The sequence below is a fragment of the Stenella coeruleoalba genome (assembly GCF_951394435.1).
Source record: "Stenella coeruleoalba genome assembly, chromosome: 16".
NCBI classification, from domain to species: Eukaryota; Metazoa; Chordata; class Mammalia; order Artiodactyla; family Delphinidae; genus Stenella; species Stenella coeruleoalba.
The window spans coordinates 46,257,027-46,266,513 of record NC_137162.1 but is presented as its reverse complement, the minus strand read 5'-3'; the positions used below and the strand labels follow the sequence as shown (position 1 = coordinate 46,266,513).

The 9,487-nt window shown below is 53.2% G+C and overlaps 1 protein-coding gene across 1 annotated transcript; it reads left to right on the top strand.

Annotated features, from left to right (window-relative positions):
- Positions 1-4,867: 4,867 nt before the first annotated feature.
- On the top strand, positions 4,868-9,169 carry LOC307175566 (cardiac-enriched FHL2-interacting protein; the record flags this gene model as incomplete). The annotated part of the gene is made up of 1 exon (XM_079900775.1): positions 4,868-9,169. The coding sequence occupies one exon, from the start codon at positions 4,868-4,870 to the stop codon at positions 9,167-9,169; it is 4,302 nt and encodes a 1,433-aa protein (XP_079756901.1).
- Between the last annotated feature and the right edge of the window lie 318 nt (positions 9,170-9,487).

Below are 9,487 nucleotides of genomic sequence, written 5' to 3'. Positions count from 1 at the left end.
TGCCAACAGTAAATTGAACAGTACTGCCTGCCGAGTGGATTCAAGTTCAGCCCACTCTAGTTCTCTTTGCTGCAAAACCTGCATTATTAATTCACATGGGAAAAAGGCCTTTGGTCCAATTTGACTAGCAAAAAATGATTCACAGCTGGGCCATTCATATTAGAAATCCCAAAGACTTAAAACAGGTTCCTAAAGATTTCTTGGACCAGAGACAAATTAATGAATATTGGAAGGGATCTAAATCTATCTTGGTTTCCCCCAAAATGCCTGCGTTTGGAATTTTGTTGAGTTCAAGTATGAGAGCCAAAAAAAAGAAAATTTGAAAGCCAATTGTATTACTGACATTTAAAGATAGCTTTTGTACTGAACTCATGCTTGGCTTTTTGGTCCTTAGGGTTCTAATGAAATTATTTTTCTTCTTCTTTCTAGATGGGAAGCAATGACAGCGAATGTAATCATGACAAGAAGTTTTAAAACTACAGATCCTAAAACCCAGGAAGGCAGGCACCCACTACCCCCAGTCCTGTAACAGGTATGTATCAACTCAAGAGTCGGCCCCTGGAAAAACCTTCTGTTTGGGCTACTCTGCTGAAGCTTCCATTGGGTATCAGGAGACTAGGGGATGGGAGTGGGGGAATGAAGCCAACTTTATATCGTCCCATCTGAACCCAGGTAAATCAAGTCAGAATGGAAGAAATTATCTGAATGAAGTTAGCAAGAGGGAGGTCTCTCTTTTTCCTGAGGCAGAAGCAATGTGGCTATCTTCTGAATACTCCAAACATCAGTGACCATCTTTTGTTACTGTTTGGAAGTATGACACGAGCCCAAGATCAGGTTGGGTTTTTTGGTCACACGCAACGGAAACAAAAACTGGACAAGTGAAGCAGGAAAGGATACGTATTACGAGGAAAGGGGAACCCTCGTGGACTCAAGGTGAGGGCTGAAGCTCCAGGCTGGGAAAGGACAAACAGGGTGCCTGCTGCTGCTGGAAAGCAGACGCCCTCCTTGCGTCACTCCAGGAGAAACAGTCCAGTGGGCTGGCCTGGGTCTCACGTCTGCACTTGGCCCTGAGAGGTCTCTGCAGGCTCCTTGACTTTCAGCCCCACCGAGACTGAACGCCAAGGGGAGAGGAAATTCCCCAAAAGGTACCAAGTGTTCTTACTTGAAGGAAGGGATGGAAGCAGAGTGTTTAAAAACTAACAAGTATCTGCTAATAGTAGGTGGTATTTAATTGACTGGGGGTGTTTACTTAACTCTAAGATTCTAATTATTTCTCTAAGGACGCTATTTCCATCTTAATGTGGAAGTAGAGAAACCCCAGTGTTACTGAGTTCAGTCATTGCCGAGGTCAAAACCCCAGCATTCGGGACACCAGGGAGTCAGAAGACTCCCTGACTGTATCGGTAAGACCTCAAGAGCAGAAAACTTGACTTAAAATGTCCAGAGTCACGGAGGGCCCCCAATTCAGCCCAATAACACAGATTCCAGACGGGGGATGATTCTGGTCCAGGCTCACAGCCCAGCGGGGCCACAAGGACTCAGGAATGTTCCTCTGTCCACCAGGCCATCCTCAGCAAATTGGCCTTGAGTCATCATCGTTTGTCCCTCAGAGTTGCAAAACGGATGCCTCAGTGTTATGAGTTGAATTGTATCCCACCCAAATTCATATATTGAAGTCCTAACCCCTCATGACCTCAGAATGTGATTTATTTGGAAACAGAGTCATTACAGATTTAAGTAGTTAAGATTAAGTCATTAGAGTGAGTTCTAACCCAATAGGGCTGGTGTCCTGATACACAGAGGAAAGGCAACATGAAGATACACGGGAAGAAGGCAGCCACCTGCAAGCCAAGGAGGGAGGCCTGGAATAGACCCGTCCCTCACGGGTCTGCCTCTGTCCTCAGAAAGAACCAATCCTGCCCACACTTTGATCTGGGAACCCCAGCCTCCAGAACTGTAAGATAATGAATTTCTGTAGTTTAAGCCATCAGTCTGTGGTACTTTGTTACAACAGCACTAGCAAACAAACACAGTTTCAGGCTCCACGATCTGTACTGAAGTGAGAAAAAGGGCACCAAGAGAACAGAGACAATGGGGACCATTCCCTTGATCAGAAAGGCAAGAGTTTCCCCAGTCGTCGGAATGCTTCCACCCCTGTGGCCAGAACTAGCTGTGTGGGAGTCTAAGACCATGAGCATTCAGCTTCTGCAGTTTTTTGAGAGGAAGTAGAAGAGAGAGAAGGGGGTGGGGACAGGGGCGAGGCTGGCCAGGAGCAGGGGCAGGGCTGATGCTCTCCCCTTTCAGGCGCCTTCTAAAAGGCACCTACTGTGCTTTCTGGGGAGCAAGTGGCCCGATTCTCAAGGCAGGGCTGAGGAGTATGTAAATACAGGCTTTCCCAGGGCCGTCAGTGGTGCCTCATCAGCTCATCCAGTTTACTAGAACTTGGGGTCCTTTGCTTGCTCTGGCAGCCCCAACTCAGCCCTTTCATTCATAAAGATGAGTCAGCCTCCCAATGAATCAGCATCAGAAACCCACCGGAGTGCTGTGGTCAAGAGACAGGAAACAGAAAATCCCAAGGAAGGCAGCAGTGCTAGCACAGTGGCATCAGGCCCTGTGGGACACCTGGTGGGCGGCCCTCTATGAGGAGCCAGGATATGATCAGGACCCCTGCCGTGCAGGCCCTACCACCCTGGTGGCACGTGTTCATCTTCCACCCCTTACAGCCTTGTTCAGGCCCCTAAGCTTACTGCTCAGGCCAGTCAGGCAAGGAGGGGAGCGTACGGGCTTGCCAGTTTCCTCTGCTGATGTGCCTGAATGGGGCCACTGTGTGACAGGGTTGCATCAGTCAGCTGCTAGAATGTTCACTGTGTCAAACACCCCCAACTTGAGCCCACTCTAGGGTCTATACTTGTTCTTTTATCTAACTTTTCATGTACTCATGTGTTCATCCCCTGCCCTGGCCAGGCCTGTTCTAGGCATTGGAGGCGTGTACCCAATGGTAGTAATCAGGGTCCCAGCAGGAAGTAACATCCTTAGACAGAATCCAGAAGGCAATGCAATGAACCACCTCATACCTATTAGGATGGCTACTATCAAAACAAAAAGAGCAGAAATTGGAATTCTGTGCATGGTTGGCAGGTGTGTAAAATGGAACAGACAATGAGGAAAACACTGTGGCAACGCCTCAAAAAATTAAAAATAGAACTACCATATGATCCAGCAATTCCATCTCTGGGTATGTGCCCAAAGGAATTGAAAGCAGGGTCTTGAACAGATATTTGGACACCCATGTTCATAGCAGCATTATTCACAACAGCCAAAGGGTAGAAGCAGCCTAAGTGTCCACTGACAGATGAATGAATAAACAAAATATGGTGTATACATACGATGCAATACTGTTCAGCCTTAAAAAGGAGGGAAATTCTGACACGTGTTGCAGCATGAATGATCCTTGAGGACATTGTGCTAAGTGAATAAACCAGTCACGAAAAGACAAACATTGATTCCCCTCATATGAGGTACCTAGAATAGTCAAATTCATAAAGGCAGAAAGTAGAATGGTGATTTCTAGGGGCTTGGGGAGGAGAGAATGGGGAGTTGTTGTTTAATGGATACAGAGTTCAGTTTTGCAAGATGAATGCACTTAATACTACTGAACTGTACACGTAAAATGGTTAAGATAGTAAATTTTATGTCATGTGTATTTCACCACAATTTTTAAAAAAAAGAAGAAAAGAACGCAATGAAGGGACTATCACAGAGGTGTAGGCAGAATTAGGGAGACCCCAGGATGTGGAGTCACTGAGGAAGTGACAGCCACTCTTCCGGCAGCCCCAGGGGGCAAGGGCAGCAGTGTTGCAGGGCCCAGTGAGTCAGAGCCCAGGGGAGGGGCTGTAGTTAGAGAGGACTGTAGTGTTGCCAGGACCCCACTCCACAGTCAGAAGCAGGAAGTAGGGGGACAGAAATGCCAGGACGGCTGGATCCCCCTTGATCCAAGCTCCCACCAGCACCTCCCACTGGCCACACCCAAGGGCAAGTCAGAGAGTGAAGGATCCCTGGTGAGGCAGGCTCTGGGGGACTGTGCCCTCTTGGGGTGGCTCTGGGACAAGGGCAGTCAGCAAGCAGACAGCCTAGTGGCTCCTGAGCTCCGGGTTCTTACAGCCTAAGGAGGGGATAAGCAACAAAGAAATACATTTAGTTTTAGATTGTGCTCAGTACCCCAAAGAAAATAAACCAGGCCCTGTGAGAGAGAGTGAGGAGGGAACACCCTGTGGAATGCCAGGGAAGTTCACTATGTAAAAATGACACGTCTGGACCTTAGGCACCGTATTAGTCAGGGTTCTCCAGAGGAACGGAACCAATAGGCTGTATGTACGTATACACGGAGGAAGAAGGAGATTTATTGTAAGGAACCGGCTCATGTAACAGTGGGACTGGCAAGTCTAGTATCTTCAGGGCAGGCCAGCAGGCTGGACACCCAAGGGGGAGTTGAAGTTGCAGCTCCAGTACAAAGACTGGAGGTAGAATTGCCTCTTGCTCGGGGGATCTCAGCCTTGTGGACGAGGCCCACCCACGCTGTGGAGAGTAACCCGCTTTACTGACATTTGACCAAAAACTGGGCACAATGGCCCAGCCAGGTTGACACGTAAGATCGACCATCCAGACCGGCATGTCATGCTTATACGGAGCCGCTAAGTTGAATATCATATTCACACCCTGCACTTTTTCCTTTTGCAGAGAAAAAAAATTCCCACTTTGTAATTGCATCTGGTCATCGGGAAGCTCCAGTTTTGTGGGGAGAGGGCTGCATCCAACCCTTCCTAAATCATCACCCAGAGGTGCCCACTGACTGACAGGGACGCAGAGGATGCAGGGGAGTAAGAAGTGCACGGACGGCTTCAGCGACTCCTCGAGCATTGGCAGCGTGCTGGACGATGCAGACAGGGAGGTGAGCAGCCTCACAGACCGGGCGTTCCGGAGCCTGTGCATCTCAGAGGACGCGTCCTTCCATGACTCCGACCTGGCCCTGTCCCCGGATATCACTCGCCAAGTGTTCGGGAATTTTCACCAGAGAACGGTGAGCCATACCCATCGGAAAAGCGGCATTTGGAGCCAGTTACCGTCCCAAGGCACGGAGCATGCCGGCTGGGCGGCCACGTTCCAACAGCTGCCCAAGTACGTTCAAGGGGAGGAGAAGTATCCCAAGAGCAGCCCCCCACTGACACCAGCCCAGAGGAGACTGGAAGTGCCCGTTTCCGGCCTGAGGAGCAGCAACAAGCCTGTTTCCAAAGTGTCGTCACTGATTAAATCTTTCGACAGGACTGAAAGCCAACGTTGTGACAGCAGGCCTCCTACCAGCAAGCCTCCAGCTCTCAAAAACCCCCCCAAATTTGCTCCTCTTCCAGAAAGCGGTGTCAACTTCTGCTTCGATTCTGCCGTTTTGACGGTCAGGAGGGTGCCTGCTGAAGTCTCCAGCACCCATAAGACTAGCCACCAGCCTGGCAGGAAGCACGGACAGCAGGAGTCCCCCAAGAATCCTGAAATGGCCTGTCACGGCCCCAACAGCTTCCTCCCAACGCCCGAAAACGCAGCCAACTCATTTGAGTCAAAGTTCCCCTCTCCGGCCCACAGGGCAGCCACCAGCGAGACTGGAAGGGGCCAGGAGTGGGCTCGCAAAGGGACCTTTCTTCACAGTGAAAACAGTGCTTTTGAGTCATGGAACGCCCACCAACCCAGGCTGCCTGAGAGGAAGGATGCTGCTGACACTGTCACAGAAAGCAAGGCTCCCAAGCGTTACGAGGACACGCCCTTGTTAAGAGAGCCCCCGGCCTCTGAGCACAAAGCCTCGCCCTGCCACCTCCGGGCCGGCTGCGGTCAGGAAGAGAACAGGCTGGCCGCAGGGACTCACTCCACATCTGGAACCTGGGGATCTAGGGATCTGGGAGCCCAGGGATTTGCTACGGAGGGAAAAGCTTCCAGCTCACAGCCTGAGCCTCCATTGAAACCGACCCATGCCCCCTGGAGGAAACCAAAGTCTGGGAAGGGAGGTAAAGAAAGTCTGCAAGATGCTTCAGAAGAGAAGCAGCAGACCAGCTGGAGAGGCCCAGCCTTGTACACAAAGCACAATCCCCAGGGGCAGTTTCCAGAAAAGGATGCCCTCGACACGCCTGTGGACCCCCACGAGCATTACGACCCTCCTTTCAACATCAGTAAGCTCCTGACCCCTGTCATACCCAACAAGCACGTGCTGGAGTCCTCCAACAGCCAGCCAGCAGAGGTAACCCCATCACCCACAGGACAGCTAAATGGATACCAAGAGAAGGAGCCCGGTGAATGTCAGTCCTGGGACAGTTACAAATCCAAAGCCCCCAGCCTGCTGTTCAACCTCAAAGATGTGCGGAAGTGTGTGAAGAGCACGTACAGTCCCTCACCCCTCTTGAAAGGCCCTGATGAGAAAACCAGAGGCAAGCAAGAATCCCTGAGCAACGGCGGCCTGCTTCCCAACGGGCTCGAGGAAGGCCCTCCAGATGAGCTTTCTAAGGAGACACCAGCTGATGCCCCTCCTGTGTCACTCATCAGTACGCAGAAGGACCCCAAAGCTGACCCCGGTGCAGCCTCTGCAGACAACTACCTAACTCTCACCTCGCCATCACCTAACGCCAAAGCGCCCTTCTGTGTCAATGGCGAGGCCGGCGACAGGAACAGCTATGAGAAGGACGATGCCAGTGGAGAATCGGAGATGGGGGGTGCCAGGCCCAGCTGGCGTCCAGACTCCAGGGAACACTGCCCCAGGAAACATCTGTCTCTGAAGCTTTGCAGTGGAGACCCTGAGGCAGGGAAGGCTGCGGAGACCCCAAAGACCTCCGGCCTAGAGAATGGATTCTTGAGATCCGTCTCTCAAGATACAGAACCCGAGAGAGAGGCAAGGCTTCAGAATCCAAACTTCAACCAGAAATTCTCCCCAGGGCCCCTTTCTCCCGAGGAGGAAGATGTGTTTTACAGTGACAGCCAGTCTGATTTTATGCCAGGCCTCAAAAGTAAGAGCAAATTCAGCACCAGCTCTTCAGATCAGTCCTTTGCCTCGTTCGAGGACCAGCAGAAGACGTGGTTTGCCGAGAGCCAGCAGGAAGAAAGGAGGAATGACGTGAGTGTAGGTGACAGTCAGAAGGATGAGAAGGAGAAAGTGATGGAGGAAGATGAACTACAATACCGCACCTTGAGTAATGGGCACTCATGCATGGAGGAGCACAGCAAGTGGGAATCCTTGCAAGGAGAAGAGGAAAGTTTGCCGGAAGGTAGCCCCGGGAAGGCGTCGAGGGAGGAAGCTGATTTCAGAGGCACTGGCATTGGGGGAAGTAAGGATACAGCTCTTTCACATGCCAAAGACCTAACCCCTTCACCATGTTCCACTTCAAACAAGCACATACTCTTTGCAATTAAAGACAACACCCTCAGGGCCACCCCCGTGATAAAACCCATCATGCTGCCCCTCCTGAGATCCATGTCCTCAGACTCCCTGCTGGGCACTGGCCACAAAGAGGAGGAACTGCCAAGGCCAGGCTGGGGCAGGGATGCTGGTCTTTGTGCCCCCGACAGCCGGGAAATGCCCAGCACTCTGCCACCCACCAGCGTGCAAGGCACACACTTGAAGGGGGCGGCCTGTGAGGATATGGAGGACCGCGGGTGGGGTCCCAGCGCAGCCAGGTCAGAGACGTCCCAGGCAGCCCCAAAGGGGTATGTCCCATTTCCTCCACTCACGGGAGAGGGCCAAGGGTTGAAGCCACCCCGAGAGGCCGTACATAAAGTCGTGGCCAGCAATGGGAAGAGCAGTTCCATAGACCAGGGGAAGCTGGATGCTCCAACGTGCATACCCACGATTGCTTTGCCAGAAGGCGACCTGGAAGACCAGCCACCCCTACAGAAGCTTGGAACCCGTTGGGAAGAGCAGGCACAAGGCTTCCAAAGTCACTTTTTGTCTACACCCAGAGCACAGCCCCCGGGGAGAAGACTGGTCCCCGGTGAGCTAGCAGCTTCCCCCAGCGCCAGCTCCCTGGAAGAGAACAGTGCATGCTCCCCTGCCACCAGCAGCATTTACGATGATGCTTACCAGGCCCCCAGTGAGCCCAGCCTGCTGCCAGGGGAGCCTCCCCGCAGCAGCCCCTGGGCCAGCTCCCGCCCTGGCAGGGTGGCGCAGAGGGAGGACCTGACACATGCCCTCACGTGGGAGCCCGGCTCCGACCCCCAACTGGAGTCATCAGCAGAAGACCTCAGGACACTTTCTCCAAGAGGCTCCTTGTTGGACGTGACCACCAGCTCAGCTGGCCTCCTGGAGAAGCCAGAGCCTCCTTCTCAGCTGGAAAGGGCGGCTGGCAAGCCTCCAGCAGTACCACCCAAAACAGAGAAGGCCCTGCGGCGGGCCAAGAAGCTAGCAAGCAAGAGGAGAAAGACCGACCAGCCACAGGAAAAGCATGGCGAACGCCGGGAGGAAAAGCTGCACCCCGAGGACTCAGAGTGCAGGCCACCTTCCCCCGGAGAGAGGCCCCCAGCCAGGTTCCCCGTGGTCCGTTCCCTGCCCCCTCCCGGGCGCCGCCACTCAGTGTCTGCCTTCTCAGAGCCCATCCAGAGGCGGCCTGGGGGCTCCCAGTCCCTTACACCCCTGTCCCCTTACCCTGCCACCCAGAAGGTCCTCCAAGACCCCCAATCTGGGGAGTACTTTGTCTTCGATCTGCCGCTCCAGGTGAAAATCAAGACCTTCTATGACCCAGAGACGGGCAAATACGTCAAGGTCTCTATCCCATCCTCTGAGGGAGGTTCCCCTGAGCCAAGCCCGCCGGATGCCCTTGCTGCTCCCTACGTGCTGTACCCGGGCTTCCGGCCCCTGCCTGTGACAGCCTTGATGCCCCTGCGCTGCTCCTCTCAGCTCTCTGCCCCCACCTTCCTAAGGCAGCGCCCTCACACCAACGAGGCAGCTGGCCCCAGGCCCCAGAGCGCCCAAGATGCTGGCCTGCAGCTGGCCTCTGAGCCTCCCAGTGACCCCACCCAGCACTCTGCAGGGCAGTGCGCTGAGGGGCGCCCCCAGAGCCCAGGGGAGGAGGTGGGAGATGCTCCAAGACTGCATATCATCTCCACTAACGACCTAGAGGACTTTGCCATGGAAGGCATTTCTTGAGAATCACAGCAGACTAACCCACCCCCCGATAAACCCAGAAGAGCTTACTTCTCCCTCCCCCAGAACAGTCAAACACACACACACACACACACACACACACATCAACTCATACTCTGCCATCTGAGATCCGTAAAGTTTCAAAGGAAGTGGGGATCCTCAGAAAACCCGACCTGCAGGACTCCGCAGGGCTCCCCTCCCTGGGAGGGCGCTGCTCTGCTCTCGTAACAAGTCCCTTCTGAGCCTCTTCCTGGATCCAGGATCTGCTCCACTTCTTTTCTCCTCCCCTGCCTGCTCCCTGTTCTCCCCTGGCCCTGCCAC